Source organism: Staurois parvus, unplaced genomic scaffold, assembly GCF_062004578.1.
Source record: "Staurois parvus isolate SC_StPar_1 unplaced genomic scaffold, SC_StPar_1.0 ptg000365l, whole genome shotgun sequence".
NCBI lineage: Eukaryota > Metazoa > Chordata > Amphibia > Anura > Ranidae > Staurois > Staurois parvus.
The window spans coordinates 1,786,130-1,808,020 of NW_028318161.1; the positions used below are offsets into that span (position 1 = coordinate 1,786,130).

A 21,891-nucleotide genomic window follows, 5' to 3' on the forward strand; every position below is an offset into this window, starting at 1 on the left:
TACATATAACAGTACAGTGAGCACCTTCATTTTGACCAAATTGATTCTACCTATAAGGGATAGGGAGAGACCACCCCAGGCCATCAACCTCTGTCTAATGACTTGCATTATCAGGTATAAATTAAGTTGACAGTATTCATGGACATTAGAAGAGAATTTGAAACCTAGATTGTGAGACCTAGGTCAATGGGAATTTGGATCCGCCACTCCCTGTGTCCCTGGATATATAGGAAGGATCTAGGATTTCTCCCAATTGGTACGGAGACAAGAAATAGCAGCGAAGGAGGTCAAGATATCAAGGGCCGCAGAGAGTGACCCAGCCGGATTCTGCAAAAATAGCAACAAATCATTTGCATACAATGCAAGCTTCTCAGTAATAGTTCCCAATTTGATACCTTTAACTGCCCCAGCCTGCTACAGTGCCACAGACAATGGTTCCATTGCCAGCACAAACAGGGTAGGGGAGAGCAGGTGCCCCTGCCTCATTGCTCGCCGGATGGTAAAAGACAAGGAACATAATCCCCCGAATTTAATATGAGCCGTAGGTGTTTTGTATAACAGTTTAAACCAGTTCTGGAAGGTAAGACCAAAACCAAAAGTGCCTAGGACAGCATCTAGGTATTGCCAATGTACTGAATCGAAGGCTTTTTCAATGACACCAAGACTCTGGTCTTGGAGTCCATTGATGGGAGATGGAGGTGAGTGAGGATTTATGTCAGTGGATTTGCCTGACATTAACCAACTTTCATATCATGAATATCTGCTGGAAGAAAGCAAACAGATGCAGATTAAATGTAAAAGAAAGGAGGAGGAGGTATCAGTGAACTATATATTTTAGGATGTATATGTTAACTCCATTCAATTTCACAGATTCCAATGTGCGAATTAATTATATTGTGGCTGGGGTATCTTTGTCCCCAACATCTTTGGATTATGTGGGTGTGCTAAAGGCATTGGACACAATTGTGCACTTATAGATTGTTTTAGCAATGGAACAATGCACAAAAAGAGTAAATTAGAAATGAGGTCTGTAACAACAATACATTTTTTTCTCAAGAACCTTGTAGTCAAGCTACACATGTCTTATTGGTCTATTTGACCACAAACTGTCCAACACAAGGCAGGTAGTTTAGGCCAAATGGTAACTGTTTTTCAATCTAACTCAGCTAGCTGTTTGTAACTCAACTCTTCCATCCCGAAGCTGATAGAGAAGATGTTAGCAAAACATATACATACAGTATGCACATATACAGTATGTATAATGGTGTCATATGTCTCATCTTGGACTATCAATACAAAGGGCTGCTGAAAACAGAGACGTGATTGAGATTTCTTAAGGCACCACTATAGACTTCCACTAGGGCAGCTAGTAGACCAGTGTTTCTCAACCTTTTTTCAGGCAAGTCACCCTTTAAAGTTATGAACAATTTTCAGGCACCCTTTAAAGTTCTGGACTGTCTCAAGGCACCCCATTCTAAAATGTCATTGTAATTTTTCAGCCCCATAACATTCCTAAGTCATTGTCCAGATAGCTGGCAGCTGTCACAGAAAGCTTGTAAACGGAAGCACAGCTGTTACCTGCCCAGCTATACAAGTGGCAAAGGTGTGTGAATCACAGCACTAGCTGAACTAAATTACAAATCTTTTTGCACATAAAACAACCTACACACTATATATGTAGTTTAATAGTATTTGGCAGGTTGTATGGAGCTTTTTGCTTTTGGGATGTCATTTGTAAAAATGGTTACTATTGGTCAGAAATATGCTCCTGTGTGCCAAAGGATTCTTGAACATGGGATCATAAAGAAAGATAACCTCAGTGCTGTGGAATCCTCCTGCAGCAAACAATGCAGTGTCTATAGGTCACATTAACAGATGTCAATGCGTGGACTTTGCATTGTAGTAACTGTAAGTTGCACCACTGCTCTCAATCTATCTGTGTGATCCCTGGGGTGCACAGGTGTTTTTTTTATTCAAGGTATATGCAGGTACGATAAAGTAGCTGTTCACCAAATTAGTAACAAAAGGACCAGGACACAGATTTATGGTAGCCAAGAAGAAAGATGACTACAAGGTAGAAAAGAAAAGGCAACGGAACCAGGTATAGAAAAAGGAAACTGTACTTGGGGAGAAACGTTCTATCAAACAAACATGAATAATTACAGTATGTGGCTTTTGTGTTGTGGAATAATCTTTGCAGAGTAAATTTAGGCACACAATTATTTGTCAGATATAATACTTTGTATTAACAATGGCATGGCAAATTGATAGTGATTTAAAGGATCAGTACACCATAAAGTAATATTTCATGCAGGAAAATTGAAGAATCCATTAGCTTCGTGTATGTTTAGGGGACTTTGTACTTTGGTTTCCTAATCTTCCCCTTCATAGCCATTTTTAGCCAGTTTTCCTCTCCTTTTTTTACATTATGAAAAATTAAGTAAGAGAACAACAGAGGTGTAAAGAGCTACCAGATTCCCCTCAAGGTACAAAATGCCAACAGGTACCATTCACCCATAAATGAAATATCTGTTTGGGGTGGACTTCTCCTTTGATATTACTAATGTGTACACTGATTGAAAATGGGCTGCAATGTGGATTGATTTACTGTCAGGTAATCTGTATCTGCCTTTGACAGGGAGATGATATCCTGGACAGAAGTTCCGAACTCATCTACACTGGAGAGATGCAGTGGATCTACCAGCCCTATGGACGCCAGCAGCAGAGAGTATTCTTCCTATTTGATCACCAGTTGGTTCTCTGTAAAAAGGTGAATGTCTGTAAATATGTGTCTGTAAATCATGTGACCAATGGAAGCTATGCAAGTTCATGTAGTCTTCTATACTATTTTGAGAACATCGCTCATCATGTCACCTGATATTGTGTGACACTGGCACTAAAAATATCAAACAAAAATAGGATGATACACACCCAATCACAATATCAGTACATAAAGGGTTAATTGCAGAATGCAAGTCTTAGAACCATTAAATGGATTTCCTCAAGATAATCCAAATATAATATTTGTTAGTAATATAAATGTAACTGAAAAAGAAGCATCATATAAAGACATAGCAATATAGTATAATACATGCACAGGCGCTCACCCCAAAGTTCATCTAGCCAGATAGAAGCAGATTCTAAACTATGGGCACCTTGGACACTTTCACTGAAACAGGGAGGAGATCCGGGCAGAAAGTACAGCAAGTGGCAAACATCAATACACATAGATAGATCTATACCAGAAAGTCTTCAGCTGGCATGCTGACACCCAGGATCAGGTAAGGGTGGGAATAATTTAACAGAAGACTTTTTTTGTATAAGGCCCCATTCAAACAAAAGGTGGATTCTGTTCCAGTCAGCAGGGGATCCGGTCACAGATCCCCTGCTGATCGGAGCAGAGCAGATGGAGGACACATCCATGTCAACTCAGTTTCTGCAGAAAGGACAGAGCCTGCTCTGCTTTATAGGTGGCTGGGAGTAAATGGACTCAGTTATCTGACCCTATCAGAACCAGAGGTAGACAGGTGGAATGGATACAAGTCCGATTACACCCCCTGTCCATAGGGATGAATGGACCTTCCGATCAGGTTTGCCTGAAAAAACTGATAGGTGGACCTGATTGGAATGGCCATGTGAAGCGGGCCTAACTCTTTGTACTAATGTTTGCAATTTGTTGTACAATCTGCCTGGATCTCCTACCTGTTTCAATGAAAATGTGCATGGTACCTGAAGCTTAAGCTGTCTATACACTAGTACAATTTTATTTGGAAAATTTCATCTGATGAGCATTCATTTGATTTTCTAATTGTTATTGAGGTAAAATTGACCTTTGTTTTTGACCGCAGTGATGAAAAAGTTTGAGGGAACAGAATGGAAAATGCTTTTTAAATGAACACATTTCTGACAGTGAATGTATTTTTTTGTTTAGGAAAGTACATTTACACCAAAATTGAATGATAAAAGCAAGAGTTTCTTGTACGTAATGTAAGCGAGTACTTTTGAACGACATTCGACAAGTCAAATATACAGATAAGAATTTTCATATGAATGTTTTTCAAGATTTTTCTAGTTATGGGCATCTTTAGAATTAGCTAGCTAGTTGAACTTCTGGCTGAGATCCTGTGCATGTACTATAATGTATTGTTATATCTTTATATGATGCTTCCTTTCATAAATACATGAAATCCGAAAAGCTTTCAAGTGCTGGCACTAAAAATATTATGAAAGGTTATTGCAGACTTTATTTTGTTGTATGTTTAAATAGTGTTTTTAAGTAACCAATTTTCTTATTTTATTCAAATTTGTGTGTAATGCCATTTCTGAATTTCATGAAGTTAGTTTACCAAAATGCTAGGGACATTTAAAAAGAAAGGTGGCTTTGTACAATGCAGCAGCAACATCACCAAATGACAATTCAATGTCCCTGCGAGCAGTAGTGCCCCTTCCACCATGGGAAGGGCAAGAAGAAAGGCAATTATTATTTATTATTATTATTACTGTAATAATCCCAGCCCATGCAAGAACCCCAGCTCCACCTTGCTGGCATCTGAGTCGAAGTGGAGCTTTGTGCCCGTTACTGATCCAGCCACAGGCCCATCCATCTAGTTCATCAAGAGTCACTCTCATTATTATTATTATTATTACACAGTATTTATATAGCGCCAACAGTTTGCTCAGCGCTGTACATTACAATGGGAGACAATACATGAGACAGTACAGTAACAATACAATAAAATACGTGAGAGGTGTAAGGGCCCTGCTCCTTGGAGCTTACAATCTAGGAGGGAGGGGAGAGTGGTACAGGAGGAAATAGCTGTGGGGGATGGAGTGGTGGGGAGAGCAGAGGAGATCAGCAGTTAGGTGAGGGCGGGGTAGGCTTCTCTGAAGAGATGGGTTTTCAGGGTGCGCCTAAAGGTGAGGAGGGACGGTGACAATCTGATGGATTGGGGTAGTGAGTTCCAGAGGATGGGGGAAGCCCTGGAGAAGTCCTGGAGGCGGGCATGGGAGGAGGAGACCAGGGAACTAGAGAGAAGAAGGTCTTGTGAGGAACGGAGAGTGCGTTTTGGGTGGTAGAAGGAGTGGAGTGTCGATCTTGCTTTGGAAGTGGTTAGCAATCTCGTGAGCGGTGAGTGAGGTACTGGGTGGAGGTGGGGGCGGAGAGAGCAGGGAGGTGAAGGTGGAAAAGAGCCAGCGAGGGCTGGAGGAGAAGGTATTATTATTATACAGTATTTATAAAGCGCCAATAGTTCGCTCAGCGCTGTACATTATTGATGAGGGTTACAAAGTAGGCTTGCTTGGCAGCATGGAGGCAGGGAGTGTAGGTGAGGAAGGCGGATTTATATAGGGTGAATGCTTGTTGGGATCTGGTTTTGCGCCATAGTCGCTCTAGCGTGCGTCGCTTGAGGTTTTTGGTGTGGTCATTCTGCCAGGGTTGAAGCGGTCGGGGTCTAATGTTACGTGTGGTTAGGGGTACTAAGGAGTCAAGAGTGGCTGACAGTGAGTTGTTATAAACAGTAGTGGCCAGGTCAGGGCAGGACAGGGGAAGGATGCTGTCATGAAGTTGGTCAGTAGCAGAGTGGAAGGGGGCAGGGCTCAGGTTGCGGAGGTTTCAGCTGGTGATGGTTTGACATTTTGGGGGGTAGGTGTAAGAGGACGAGGATATGGAGAAGGTGATGAGGTTGTGGTCAGAGAGGGGAAAATGGGTGTTTGTGAGGTTGTGGGGGGTGCAGAGATGAGAGAAAACAAGGTCCAGGGTGTTCCCGTCAGAGTGGGTGGAGGACTGTATGCACTGTGCGAGTGCAAAAGAGGAGGTTAGGTGGAGGAGTTAGGATGTGGCCAGGCTGTTGATGTTGGTAGGGATGTTGAAGTCTCTAAGGATGATGATGGGCAGCTCGGAGGAGAGAAAGAAGGGTAACCAGGCGGAGAAGTCGTCAAGGAAGCGGGATACGGGTCCAGGGGGACGATAGATTACTGCAATCCTCAGGGGGATTGAAGAGAATAGTCGGATGCAGTGGAGAGGAGAAGGATAGAGAGGGAGGGTTTGGGAGGACTTGGAAGGTGCTCTGCGGTGACAGGAGCATACCAACCCCACCACCTTTCCGACCACTGGGTCTGGGTGAGTGGGTCCAGGTGAGACCTCCATAGGAGAGTGCTGCAGGGGAGGTAGAGTCGGTGGTTTGGATCCAGGTTTCGGTGAGCGCCAGGAGGTTAAGGGAGCGGGAGACAAAGAAGTTGTGGATGGCGGTAAGTTTGTTGCAAACCGAACGGGCGTTCAGGAGTGCACACGAAAATGGAGGGGTGGTTTTGGGGAGCAGGGGGACCGGTATTAGGTTGAGGGGGTTGTGGCAGTTCGTGGAAGTAGGTGGGTGCCTTGTGGCTGAGTGAGGTGGAGGAGGACCGGGGTTCGGGAAGATGTCCCCCGCAGTTAGGAGTAGGAGAAGGGTAAGAAAGGTGGCATGGGAACAGGATGTGCAAGAGCGTGTGGTTCTACCATTGGTGGCGTTCGGGTCAATGGGAGAGTGGAGTAGCAGGAGGAGGTGGTGAGAGCCATAGAGGGTTGATGGAAACAGTGAGCGCACGATGTATAGTTGTTTGGGAGAAGCGGGGGGATAGAGAGAAGAGATTTTGGGGACGGAGGAGAAGAGTATGAGGAGGAGGAGTACAGGTGGCATTTTAGGGAGGTAAGTGGCGGACAAGTGAGGTGGAAGTCTCTTAGGGCGCTTGGTTGTAGATAGTCAGCGTGCAGTGGCGTTGTACCTTTCCATGACAAGAGTTCTCGTGCTTAGGATCGGGATGGGTAGGCGTTGGATGGGCTGTGGGTCAGGGCTGGGTTGTGCCGGGGTAGACGAGATCGTCCATTGGGCAGGTCGAGATCATCCGTTGGGCTCAGCAGGTCAGGGTTGCGACGTGGGGGGCGATGGTAGGCCTCGCCAGGCTGGGGTCGTCTGCTGGATTTGGCGGCGTGGAAGTAGGCTTACTTCGGGTCGAGATCATCCGTTGGGCTTGAGGAGATGTGGGGTGGGTGTCCGCAGTGGAGTTGTTACCGGGGGGGGGGGTCATCGGATGGACTTCGGGTCAGGGCAGGGTTGTGCCAGGGTAGGCGATGGTAGGTCTCACCAGGTCAAGGTCATCCGTTGGGCTCAGCAGGGCCAGTCAGGGTTGCGTCGTGGAGGGCGATGGAAGGCCTCACAAGGCTGAGGTCGTGGGCAGCCGGATTGGGCGCAGTAGGCCGTGTGCTGGTGGCCGGATTTGGGCGCTGTAGGCCGCGTGCTTGGTCAGTGCAGGCCACTCCCCTTCTCCATGTCTGGGTAGGGTAAGGGAGGCCTTCAGACCTCGCCCTTTTGCTGGGTGCTGGCTGCTGGCTGTTGCAGGTACACCTGTTTGCTGGGTGCAGGGTGGCCTGGAGTGGCCCCTGGGCTGATGGGTGCTGGCTGGGTGCTGGTTGCTGGCTGTTGCAGGGTGCTGGGTGGCCTGGAGTGGCCCCTGGGCCGAGGCTGGGTGCTGGTTGCTGGCTGTTGCAGGGTGCTGGGTGGCCTGGAATAGCCCCTGGGCCGAGGCTGGGTGCTGGTTGCTGGTGCTGGCTGTTGCAGGGTGCTGGGTGGCCTGGAGTGGCCCCTGGGCCGCTGGAGAGGGCCCCTGGGAACAGGTAAGCCAGCAGGGCCCCGGGGGCGGAGCGGCGGCGATCCGAGCAGATGATCGGTGTTCCGGGTCGGCCGCGGCAAAAATTGAGGCCGCGGCTTCGTAGGCCGCAGTAGGCTGTAAATCCCAGAGCTCCGGGAATGGGTCCAGAATAGCCCAGCACCCCTCCCTGGGTGCTTCTCAGGGGCCGCAGGGTCGCGAGGGGCCCTCCGGAGTCCGCTGCCGCCCGGATGGCAGCGGATGGGGGACTTTGGCGACGGAGCTCCGGCTATAGGTCTGCTCCGGTCACCATCTTGTCCATCTTTATCTCTTCAGTCAATAAAACCTTTGAGAAATCCGTCTTCAGATATTTCTTGGCCTATTTATGATGTTTTAAATTATGTGTCTCGTTCAGTGGTGGTTGGGTTTCAGCCTTCTTTACCTTGACCATGTCTCTAAACACTGAACACCATGTACTTCTGGGCACTCCAGGTAGGTTGCAGTTCTGGAATATGACAGCACTGGAGGATAATGGGTTCCCAGTAGCTTCAAGGCACATCAGCCTAGTGCTTTATGCAAAAGCTTTTTAATATAAATCCAATATAAAACTACTTGCGAGCATAGAAATAAAAACACTCATCGAACCACACATATGTGGCAAAATAGGACAGTCTCCAAAGCACAGGGGGGGCCACACTGGGGTCCCTGAAGGCTGATGCATTTCGAAGGGATATGGCTCTGAGGAATTATTTATTTGGTTTCTCTGTTGGCTACTCCCCCATTCCTCTGCTACAGTTCCCTGTTGGTAGAACATTTATTTTTGTTGTGTCTTCTCCGTTGACACTCTTTGACTCAGGAGTTTGACGTTTTGCAACTATTTTGTAACCATTTTGATACGTTTTAACATCTTTTAACAATTGTGTACACTTTTGTTTTTGTTTCACTTATGGTACATTCAGAGAGAGTGAGAGAGCCTATTCTCCTTTTCTGTCCAGATATTATGGAGTTAATTCTTCACCTTTTTTGCTCCTCCTCTCTCATTGAGTGTTGCCCAAATATTGTGCTGTCAACATTTTGTCTGTGAACTTTTACCCTGTGGATGATTTAATTAAAAAAATATTTTACTGCAGTCCGCTGGTGGTGCTGACTGATGTGTGTTTAGGTTTTGGAGATGTTCCGATTCAGTCATCTAGCCATTACAATTTTGCCCTTGTCAGAGTCGCTCAGAGCCTTACATTTTTGCGGCTTTCAACTCATCAATTTCAGGGACAACATGTTCACTTGCTACCTAATAAATCCCACCCACATTCAGTTGCCATTTTAACAATAATCAGTGTTATTCACTTAACCTGTCAGTGGTCATAATGTTATGGCTGATCAGTGTATATGATAAAATCACATGATTGTGTGAGAGCCATCAAGATGTTTGGTGTGAACATTTGAGGCCAATATTTCAGAGTTTTGAGCATCAGTGTATGCTCAAACTTTATAAACATTTAATCCTTCCCAATACAAAATACGTAGGTGCAAGACAGTCCTGGCACTGCATGTCCTCAGGTATATCTTCCCCTCCAGCAAGCCCTTAAGAAGCAGTACACATTATAGTGGTCATATCATTATATCTCACTTCAAGCCTCCTGAGACTAGAATTCATCAGAGGCAGAAGTGAGTTGGATATGCCTCAGATGATCACACACTGCAGATATTCAATGATGACACTACAAAATAAAAGTGACTACGTATTGTTACAAGTGCAAACATATTTTTTCTGTGAAATTCAAGACAAAAGGTAAAATTTTCAGGGAACATCTTAGTCACAGTTCAGCTTTCTAGATGTTCCCTACATGATATTACAGCTACAGTTTTTTGAGTATAGGGCCTTTTAAAGTACAAATCTATGTCCTATTGTGTATGGACACCTTCATTCACAGAACGTTGTTAGCATTTTTTCTGAAATCGTCCATAGTTTGCACAGCAACATGTTATATAACAGGCTTAAATAATGACAATTTCAAGAAATAAAAATAATAATCCTATATTTTACTGTACACTTATTTAGTCATTATAAAGGTATTGTACAGTGCATGTATTATATTTCTTTGTAATATCAAATACCTTAAAGACCATAAAGGAAACATTATGGGATTAAACAGGCAAAGAGGCATTATTGTGCTTGTAATTATCAGATAAACATTCTTAATGTTTATGCCAGCATTCCACAATGCACCATTAAGGCAGATATGAACCCCATTAATTACACCTACATCATATAAAGCCTGCAATGCTTGGTGAGCAACATGCAGTGTTCCATTCATTCCTACGATTTAAACAGATTGTAGTAGAAAGTAATATGTAGTTCAGCTAGCACATTTATTTTTCCTTTAAGCACTGTTTATAAAAGGAAAGCACAGTATGGATAGTTTAATATAGAACTCCACATAGTGCTTTCTAAATTAATTTAAATCAGTAAGTGGATTTGGTGTGGTAAGGCAAGACAATTTTTGGCAAGGCACCATTTGTTTCATAAAAAGCAGGGAACCATTGGCCATTTATAGGTTTTTGAGGACTTTTGTGAAGAGACCTGGTGACAGACTATAGTAAAACGTCAGGGCAGAGCAAGAACAGATTTCTCTTATCAATATAAACACCGCAGAGACTGGAATACAGACACACAATCCATGCAGATAAATAGAATAAGGAGTACAAGTTAGCTCAGAAAAATACTCATTGTGACCAGCTGAGGCATAGGAACTGCAAATGCCTGCTGGTCCCCTGAGCCACTGTAGTAATTCAGACAAAAAGTGTTAACATGCTGTTTATACAGTATAGTGTATATACAGTATAATTCTGACACTGGGTGGTGGTGTTATTTCCAACCTATTCTTCTTCCGATGAAACTACAGTATGTGGTCATGATGTAATTTCTCATCTCTATGTTCCTGTTGTTTCTAACGAAAACAAGAAGGGCTCAGTAATGTGTTCAGCAACTTTTGGACTGGTAAGTGTCATAAGAACAATAGAAGAGATGCTGCCGCTCCAGGCAAGTGACAGATGAAACAAGCCCGGCTACTCATGCAGGTGCTTGCCTGGCTCGCTGACTGCAGGAACATAAACTGGAAGAAGTGGCTGCATACCGCAGATGAATGTTGATATAGATAGTAGTTTATGTCATCATACGCTGTACACCAAGCCCCATGGACAAAGGATAGTTGGCATGTTTCACACAAAAGCGTGCTTAATCATAACGCATGCTAAAAAGGAAAAAAAACTCTGCACTTAGGTAAATATACTCAAAGTAGCCAGCACTAAGAGTCCAGATACATAAACTCAAAATACATGTAAAAAAAGAAAAGTTATAGTTCTAGAGGTGCAATATAGATGATATGCTATAAGAGAAAAAATAACATGCAACAAAACAGGCAAAACAATATCAAAAGCTCAATTATAAAGTGCTCAAGTGCTGTAAGGATATTTCTTCTTAATCAAAAGACAACAACACCAAAAGTGCTGATAAAAAGTTCATGTCATAACTGGAAACTCCGGCTAGTGATGAGAGAGAGCCCACATAAAATAGCACACTATAGCGCCTTACCAGAACGTAATGACCCCTGCATGAAACAGATACGTAAATGTATCTTTCACTCATTTGTTACCTGGTGCATTGAACTACAAGTCACAGGACCAATGCTAACAATGTCTTCACTCTGCTTGATTAAAGCAAGACAGAAAGAATAACAACAGCTGATGGACAGTTTATGGTCTCAGAAGAAATAGGGGAAGATTATCCACACTGTCCTCTATCCTAAACGTCACCAGAAAGATACCTATCAAAGACATACTACATGTTCCTATTCTTGAAAATAACCTCCTGTCAGTTACGAATTTCACCAATTAAAGGTATCTAGTGACATTCAGAGGTAACAGCTGTTCTATCGCAAAAAGAAGCCACAAACTAGCTAAAAGAAAAATCACAGATGAACTGTATCAGCTAAAGTGCAGTGAAGTGATTAACAATGTCAAAAAGGAAAGACATATGAATTGTGTTCACTGCTGACATTTTTTATCTTGGACACAGGAATCCTGAATTATAAAGAAGCTAGCTGAGGATCTGCATGCTAGTGACATAAAAACGGACTCATGCAGTCAGATAATGAAGTGTACTAGTTGTACAAAGAGAGAAATAACCAGGAAATCGTTTCTCAAAAGTAACAGCAGTAGAGCCTGACAGCCCAGCAGTCAATCGGCATCTGATCAGCGCTCTTAGCCAACAGCTGCGAGTGCTGACTGGTGTTTACTGGTGTGGGGGGGTCCGCAAGTCAGAACACAATAGCACAGCACGGAGATCGCTGTAATAACATCGCATACTCAGTACAGCGAGCTCCTTTTTTTTTCATGTTCAGCCCGCTGAGTTGAACGAAAAATGTTGACAGGTATAAGTCTCTCACATCTATGTGATCCGATGAAAGCTCAGACTCAAGGAAAAAAAAAGGTATTTTCTCACATTTCTTGACAACTGTTTAGGGTTGTACTCTACCTGCTACACAGCTAAGGTACAGTTTCAGATAAACTTTAATATTTTGGCCAAATAAGCAACAAATTTGGCAAAATGCCTAAAATACTCAGACCAGTTATTGGCACAGAGTACAAAAAGTGGTAAAACACAAGCTATAGTGTACTGTACAATACAGAACAAAATGGTGTTTCAGAGAGAATGAACTGCACTTTAACTGAAAGTAGCAGAAGCATGCTTTTTGATAAGAATATGCTAAGAACTTACTGGGGAGAAGCAATTATGACAGTTTGCAATCTCCAAAACTGTTTACCTGGAAAAGCAACAGAGATAACTTCATATGAGCCGTGGAATGGAAGGAAGACTTATGTGAAACACATCAAAATCTTTGGAAGGAAAGCATACATACATATTCCTAAAGAAAAGCATACAAAATGGAAAACATTATTAAGGTAACAATCACCAGAAGTATAATTAATAATAAAACACCTATGTGTGAAAAGCCTCATGAAATGACACTGTCAGCATTGTCTGAACAACAACCTGAGCAAGAGGTCCCACAAGTACTCAGGCAAACCAACAGAACATCACTGAAATTGTCAATGGTGATTTATCAACTGAAAAGAATAATCTGAACCACGTAAAACGTTAGTCATAAGATCAGCAATATCCAGTAAAGGCATCCCAGCTAGACATTTTGTCATATATGGTTTGCACAATGCTATAGTCATGGGAAGAAATGCCAATGCTACTTGTTCATGAGAAGCAAATGTGGATTAAAGTTGAAGATTAAGACCAGCTCCAAACTGGAATGCAAAGGTGTAAGCACACCAATGGAAGCAGTCCACCTTAGTTAGAAAATCTTCTACTGAGCAATGAACAGTACAGATAAGCAGTGGAAGCACTTTTATACAGGACAACCACTGCACATCTAGATGTAGGTGCTGCCATTGTATGTATCTGAAAAGCAGTTGCTCAGTTGGGGATGGGAGCATGCTGTTTATATAGACAAAGGTGCAACAACTATAATTATCTAATGAATATGTAGTTCTACCACTAGATGTTAAGGTTATTACTAATGTATTGTAATTTCTAGTAAAATTACATGGCTATGTTGTTATCTCCTGTATATGTGTTCTTGCTGTTTTCATTGAAAACGATAAGGGCTCAGCCATGGGTCCAGCACCATCTTAATTGATAAGAGTCACATCTGCTCAGCTTCTCAACACATAAAAACAAACACAGCACAAAACACACTGTGCCAATGGAAACTGCAATAGGTAGATGGAAGTCAATCTGTTACGTTCAAGGGTCAGGCTCGGAGACCAGTAGCTATAGCAGTAGAGTGCCTCCCATGGACCAGCAGGGTAGGTATACAACCAGGTCACCCTGGCAGATGATACAGGCTCACCTGAGGTGCAGGATCTAAGCTTTGCTACGTGTTAGCACCAGATCATGGTACTTAGGATTGTCCCACCAGGAGGTGAGAAAGCAGGGGTCCAATAGCAGATATAGCAGGTAAGAATCAGGCAGAAACATAGTTAGTAAATATGCCAAATATCGGTTACGCCAAATATCGGTCACACTAAATATCAGTCACGAGTGGTTGTAGGTTGGGATCAAGCAGAAGCGTAGTTGAGGAACAAACCAAATGGCTTTAAATTGGGAATTTTATCAGGGCAGTGAGAAGTCCATACATCAGTTTGTTTAACCAGCTTAACCTAATTTCCTTCATTTAATGTACATACTGTATGTAAAATCTGTAGCATCCAAACAACTTAGACAGTTTTTCATCATAAAAGTAAACATAAAATGTATTTTTACTTACATAGCTATTAGCATGCATCTGTCTTCAGGTTTTCTTAAAGGGATGACTGGCACTTTTTGAAGGCCATTGCTTAACCACTTCCCGACCGGCCGTTGAATATAAACGGCCAGACGGTGGCACTGCAGGGTCGGGTGGCCGTTTATAAACGGCCTCCCCGCACCCTGTTTGTGCGCGCTCCCCGGGAGCATGCAGCACCGCGCTCCGGTGCCCGCTGTGTCCTCCGGACACAGTGAAACACCGATCGTCAGACAGGACCTCTGTACGAGGTCCCTATCATGTGATCACTGATTGGCCAATCAGTGATCACATGCAAAGTAGTAAGCAAGATGTCACTTCTGACATCATTGCTTACTATGTGTGAAATCTGTGAATGATCACAGAGGTCACATGGTACAAGGCTATTCACAACAGCCTTGTACCATGTGACAAGCTGTGACCAATCACAGCTCACTCAGTAGTTCTCAATGGCTGCAAGAATGCAGACAGAGAGAAAGAGAAATGATTGCTTTTACATCCTATATGGTGACACTGTACTGCTAGGGTGACAGTATGTAAAAAAAAAAAAAATAAATAAAATATAAAAAAATAAATGCAAAGAAAAATGTTTAAAAATTATAATTTTTGGTTATAAACTAATTTGGCTTATTTTTTTTTTTTTTACTAAGAAGATAACGGAATAAATTTTGGCCAAGATTTATGATGAAATATCGTTTATTTGCAAAGTTTTATAAGAAAAACACTTTTTAAAAAATTTTTTGGACATTTTCATTTACATAGCAAAAAAAATAAAAATCCCAGCGGTGAATAAATACCACCAAAATAAAGTTTTATCTGTCTCAAATAAATGGTAAAAACTTCATATGGGTACAGTGTTGCATGACCGCGCAATTGTCATTCAAAGTCTGATAGTGCTGAAAGCTGAAAATTGCCCTGGTCAGGAAGGGGGTAAAAGTGTCCGGACTGGAAGTGGTTAAAGAAGCATTTCAGCTGTAGAAAATGTTTACATAGTCAATTGATCTAACTTGAACCAATGCATACCATACCTGGCTAATGTCCCTGGAAGCTGTAAATCATTGATTCAGTGATCTTAACTTGCTTTCGGGTTCCGTGTCCAGTGGCTGCTCTGCTGCTTTCTGAACATGTTTGCATGTTCTAAATGAATGCAATGCATTTTCTGATTGGACAAGGTGGAGAGACAAGTTTGCAATGAAGTAGAATGGTGATGAGGCCACCAGAGAAAAACAAAGAAAAAACCTGAAAAAACGTCCTCCCAAAACATTCTGAATTTTTTTTTGGGGGGGGGGGGGCAGAGGTAAAGACCCCATATTTATTTGCAGAGTGATGTTCTGATTAAAAAAGCAAATGGAAACAGCAGATGGAACTTCAGCATGGAGAGAAATGAAATTATCAAACCAAAAAGACTGCCTCTCAACTCCTGTCAGAGCAAAGGAGTGGTACTTCAGTGTACATACTAGATCATACTGTTTCTAGCTCCTTGTATATAATTCTTCATATTTATCTAGCCTTTCTGGAAGCATTGGAAACAGTAATATTAACAACCAGTACAGATGGAATAAACTATAATAACATGACATGCCTGTAATGGTGGCTAAATAGATTTAGTATTTGTTTAGCCCTACTTGTGTGCTGGGTCAGCTCCCATCTATTACACCATCATTTATTTGGCTCCCCCCCCCAAATTGGTTGTATTTTATTGAGAGTATGCAGGCTATTGGGTGTATAGAAGTCTTTGTTATGTTTGCCGAACATACTTGAGATTATGTGTGCTTTATGTTGCTGGAAAATGAGTTGTGCCTGTTTCTTTCTATTAAGGTTTCTGATGTATGCCAAGAAAACATTCTGAGCACTATAACACTATCACCTTCCTGAGCTGTTGACACAAGTTGAAATTTGTATGCAGAAATCAACATTCATCAAACCTTGCCTATTGTATACTCATTTTCCTGTACTTAGCTGGCATTAGTAGAACCCAATGTGGTCTTCTGCTGCTGTAGTCAAGGTTTGTCCTGCATTTTAGAGATACCCTTGAGACACGTTTGGTGTGTACATGATGCATCCACAAGATTTTCTGTCTGGTTATTTGCTTTAATGAGCAGGAATACTTAATACAATAGCAAAAACTAGGCTCGAATGCCCTTAACCAACACCGGGTAAACGAGAATGAAGGAAAGACAAGCAATCCCACAGCTGCTCCAATGACCATTGGAAGTATGTAGTAAAAAAAAAAAAAAATCAGAGCTCCTCTCATCCCTCTTGTGGGGTTTTCTTCAGACCGCTGGCCTTGGACACCTGTACCCCATCCATTGTGGCTGTCTCACCTTCCATCTATAGAGATCACCATCCAGGCTCTCCATTGCTATGTCTACAAAACAGTAAGCCACTCCCATCATTCCTATGTCTGTGGTTTGCAGCGATCCCTGTATGACATCCATTCATGGATACATCCTGATGGTGATTCTTGCTTTTATTGTTCCAATAAACTGTTTTGTATTGTCTGCTGGTCATGCACATTATTGTTTTTTATACTTAATACAATGTATTTTGAAAAATGCATGCTTTCTACAGATGATTATTTTTTACTACAGCTAGATAAAATTGTTTCACTGCCAGCATCTTTCTGTGATGAAATATTTAATGTATGGCATTGTTCGATCCGGTGTTGGCTAATGCATTTGAATTTAATATTGATATCATTGTTGATTATTCCTCACTGTACTGTCACTTACCCACCTTGCTATTTCAGGAGGCTTCTGCGCTCTGTCTGTGTTTGGACCAGCAGAAGTGTCTCCACCAGATGGGATCTTCCAACCATATGGATATGCTCCAAATAATTGTAGTTGTTTCAGCAGTTTCTCCTGTTCAGTATGGCATCTGTAATTTTACATCCTGTTGCACTGATTCTAAGCAGCTACTGACACAGTGCACGGTGTATGTTCCTGTAGGGAGTGATGTTCTGCTGGGACCAAGGGCATAAGTATCGTAGTGCTTTCTGCTTATCCATGAAGTGTCCTCTGGATCAACGGCTCAGTAATCATGACTTCAATACATCCATAGCTTAGAGCAAGAACTAAACAGCCAGCTGCCCCTCCTGCAGAAGAAAAAGGAGGCTTCTTGGAAGCACTTATGAAACTACATTTTCATAAATATCCTGCAGTTAGGTTTTGTCGTACACAGTTCTCTTGTGTTTAAAAGTGCAAGAGAAACTATGTTTAAAACAATATGAATACTTAATTTTGCTTTCTGAACAGTTATAGTAGATAGGCCTGCTAAGGGCTTGTGGCAGGCTAAATATATATATAATATGATGTTGTTTGAGTTGACAATAAATTTGGACATATTGACATAAACTGATATTATATAAAACCATTGGCATTTACACACAGGAAAATAGTGCAGTCTATTGAAATTTCCATTTAGAATGCATGAGACACAGAATACATAGGATGCCTATAACCTGATTCAGTTAAATCACACATGCTAGTGATTAACTGTGCTTAGTGTAGTTCACTTTTCTCCATATACTCCAATGTCTTACTGTAGCTTCCCCCTTTGAACAATTTGTTTCAGTGTATTGCTGCTATAGGCAAGGTTAATAAAGAATGAACCCAGTGACTGATATATGTGGAGAGCCACGTGACCAGTATTGAATCAAACTTCAAATATGTTTTGTGAGAATAGGATTGGTTTAAATTTTATACAAGGATTTGTACTTGTTTCATCAGCTGAAACACTGCAAAATAAGGTCTTGATGCAGCAAATCCAAGTAACATACCTGTACTGTATATAATATCACTCTTAGATAAGTTGCAAAACAGTGGGTGATGGCTTGGTATGTTACTCTTTTTTAACATAGATCTTCTTACAACGTGGTCTTATTTAAAAAGTAATTTCACACCATTACCTGATGATATAAAGTAAATTGCAATATAATTGTACAATTTTCATATATATATATATATATATATATATATATATATATATATATATATATAAAAATTTGGTAAATCTAAAGGCGATTTTGTCGAGATTGCATAACCAGTTTGTTCAGTGTTTGCTAGTTCTCTGCTTTATTTTTCTTTGACTTGACATGAGATGAAATCTGGAGGATCCAATGGCTGGAAATTTTTTTACTTAGTTCCCTTTGTTGCTCTTTGCATAAATAGTTTTCAGAATGATTTTTAGAACTATAATGCCTGAGGAAGAAACTGAAATGGTTGGGAAACTTTGCATCTTTAATAACTTAAAGCAGTAATAAACCCCAAACGGAAAATATAAATATAAACTAATATATGATTGGATGTAGTGGATGTATTAGTTTGCTTTTTTTTTGCCTGTGTTAATGTGGTCAGTAATGCACTTCCTATATTATACAGACACTATTCTGGATAAATGAGCACACTGGACAGATTTGGACAGCAGCATTGTCAATCCAAGGGGAGGGGGAGTGTTAGATGTACTAGCAGATTTAAATGCATTAACAATCTGAAGATGAACCCCAGCTAATACCTTATAATCAGTTACAGCAAACAGTTTTTCCTTTTGGTATAAAGGTTTTACATAGAAAAATAAAAGATGATCAATAAAAGATGATCATTGTAAGCACCCCTGCCAGTGTTAAATGGTTTGTCTCACCCCTAAAATTGCAAAAGGCTTTTCTATTGAAAAACAAGAGACTTACTGGCTGGATCACCAGATGAATATAGGAGAAAGAAACAAAGCCTAAAAACAGAATACAGCCAATAAATCTAAAAATTGGTAACCTGCAATATAATAAATGTTTACTTTTGGGTTTGATAATGCCTTAAATTAAATTAGCCAATAAAGGGTATAATTTAAACTCCAAATCTTCCTCATTAATCAATACCTACACAGTACAAGTATACAGTATATGACTGCTAAAATGTAAAAAAGTAAAAGTTAAAGAGTGACAACCCTCCCAATTCCCCACCCAACACACACTCATGCACAGGATTCCATTTTATTCTGACCAACAATGACCTGTTCTGTAATTCTGTATCTATTTTGTGGGGTATGGAAAGAGAAGAACAAGGGAAAGGAGAGACGGGTAGTCTTGCACTTTTAGTCAAATGTATGTTTTCAAGTCATAATATAAAGTTTAATAAAAAAAATAGATACTACTGTTTTAGTGTTTCTGTAGTAATAACTATTATTGTGGTGGTAAGTTCCTATTTGGGTTTGTGTTTTTCCAGTCTTAGATAGTTTGGCTAATCTGTAATAATTCATCTATTTCATGTAATCCATGTATTGTTCTCCCAACAGGATCTGATTCGGAGAGACATCCTTTATTATAAAGGTCGCCTGGATATGGACAAATATGAAGTTATAGAGGTGGATGATGGGCGGGATGAGGACTTTAATGTCAGTGTGAAGAATGCCTTTAAGCTGCATAACAAGGAGACAGAAGAGATGCACCTATACTTCGCCAAGAAGCTAGAAGAGAAGTTGAGGTGGCTGCGTGCCTTCAGGGAAGAGAGGAAGATGGTGCAGGAAGATGAGAAGATTGGTAAGGGCACAGTCATATTTGGGCACACAAATAAGATGAGAAAATAAACATTAGAGTGAAACTACACTTTTTTATGAAATTAAAAATGTATAAATATAGTATACAAAATTTAAAACTTCACTATACTATTATGAGTATAGGAGAATCAAGTAAAAGTAGTGATTTTACTTACCTTCCCAAACTGGTTTGCAGTCATTGCTTACTTGGCTGTCATAATGACCCTCTGATTTTAAAACTTTTGGAGTTACTGGCCCAGAACAAATTTGCAGCAAGTGAAGTCAGAACTCCTAATTTTCATATTTGTTCTAGGCCATTGACTTAAAAAGCCATAAAGCCAAAGGATGAGCTACAGCTAAGACAGTGCATTTGGGAGCAATAAGCAGTTTCCATATTCTGAGTTTTCCTTTTATTTCCAGCTCCATGTACCTGATGTCCTAATATTTCTGCAGCTCATCCTGTACTTACCTCTGTGCATCTTACACAAGGGTCGTTGGGCCCTATCTGGCACTGGAAGTGTATGGTAGAGTTACTTAGTAGGATAATGACAATTTCTCTCTTTTACCCACTTCTACTGAAATAAAATTGTAATTCTAACAAAGACGGACTTCTTTGATGGTCAATACTAATTTAGAGATTATAAATTTGATTACTGGTTCTAAACATTTGGGAATGAAAGCTATGTTTTTACAAATGCACTATGTTTGAGGCTGATAGCATCGTTTGGCATGTAATTTCTTAAAGTGTAAATAGACTTTGCATTGTGATTTAATTAAAAAAACACTACCTGTAACTATAACCCACCTTCATTTTAATGTACTTACAATAATTGCCACTGACATAATCTGGTCCAGATATTTCCTACATTTTCCTCTGCAGTGGGAGCAGCCATATCTATATAGTGTTTTTTTTTTCTGCACACTGCATAAAGAGAGTACATCCTATTTCTTTCCTCTTGCACAGATTTTGAGGTCTCATAGGGCTTTAAATAAACTGGACCTGTCTAGAGCTGGAAAAGACTTTGCCGATCTCACATGTTACATCATCAGCACTCCAGGAGTTTGGGACTTTGTAACACCAAGATTTTCATATTGTAGGGAGAGGTCCAGATTGTTCACTCTAGTGTCATAACACAAGTAATGTTTTTAGGCATCACACTTAATTTGCACAGCTAAGGGATCAAATAAAATATATGTTAAGAATGTTTTTTTTTTACCATGCAGTATACACGTTCAGAGCTTGTACATATGAAGATTGAATGTTTTCAGTGTTTTTGTAACAGGAAAAATATCAGGATATCCATAAATTATTTTAAAGCTGAACTCTAGGCATATATAAAATACCCAAATTAATGAAGCACTCTATCATTAATACAACTTGAATTAAGTTTGTTTAAACGTAAGCAAGTATTTTGTAATCACAGGCTGGGGGAGGAACAAGATTTGTAAGTGTTACTTAAAGTGGTTGTAAACCCTTACATATACCCAGTGAAGTGACTGTCCTCAGGTAATAGACAAAGATGAAACAAATCATCCTACATAAGCTGTACATGTTTATCTGAAGTACTCTCTTCTCTACAGCTGTTCAAAGTGCTGAATATAAAGCTTGTCTGAGAGTTTAGAACAAAGGAGACAGAGACCTGAACTTACATTCTGCAGTGCTCAGTGAGGAGAGCTCTGAGAGTTTATTGGAGGGAAGAGACACACCCCCTCTACAAAGCTCACAGGAACAGAGCTTAAGCTGTCAATCTGCTGTGGGTCCCTCCCCTGTCACCATTTTCCTCTTGATGTCAGGAAAACTTGTCTGAAGTGATTGATGCAAATAGCAGAGGAATTAGGCAGTAGACAGAAATTACTAAGACAAGTACATACTATAGAGGGACATGCTTTGTTCATATTTCAAGTCTGAGGTTTACAACCACTTTAACTACAGCAGAACGTATTCAGGTTTTCTGCCCTGCCAGACATGTCTATGTTGTGCAAACATAGAAGAGTGTTGGCAGAAAAAAAAACAAGTGATCCATCAAGTCTGCCCCATTTTTTGTAAAATATATAATGAATGGCATTTGAAAGTACTTCATAATTTTGTTTGCTTTTTACCATTCAGTTTTGAAATGAATGTTATTTGCTGAACAAAAATCACATTAACTATTAGTTTGTTCATGCGAAAAAAAAATTTCTTCCTGCTTCTTTGAATTTTCCCATCACTACGATCAAAAACGAATTTTGATTTGACCCCAGTGACCATTAAAAAATTGAAAAAAAGTTTTTAGAATAAACAAGTTTGAAGGAGATTCTACTAGTGTATGGTCAGGTTTACATACCTTTTTGTTTTGATTCAACTGGAATGTGTTTAGCCTGAATTGCCCTTACAAGGATCTATGTTTGACTG

At 40.8% G+C, this 21,891-nt stretch overlaps 1 protein-coding gene across 2 annotated transcripts in view; it reads left to right on the top strand.

Annotated features, from left to right (window-relative positions):
• ARHGEF9 (Cdc42 guanine nucleotide exchange factor 9) overlaps window positions 1-21,891 on the top strand; it is a 490,351-nt gene that overhangs the window by 438,577 nt on the left and 29,883 nt on the right. For both annotated transcript variants that reach the window (XM_089685190.1, XM_089685191.1), the window contains 2 exons: window positions 2,639-2,770; window positions 19,260-19,503. In XM_089685190.1, the coding sequence (XP_089541316.1) occupies window positions 2,639-2,770; window positions 19,260-19,503 (376 nt within the window). The remainder of the gene's footprint in view (window positions 1-2,638; window positions 2,771-19,259; window positions 19,504-21,891) is intronic.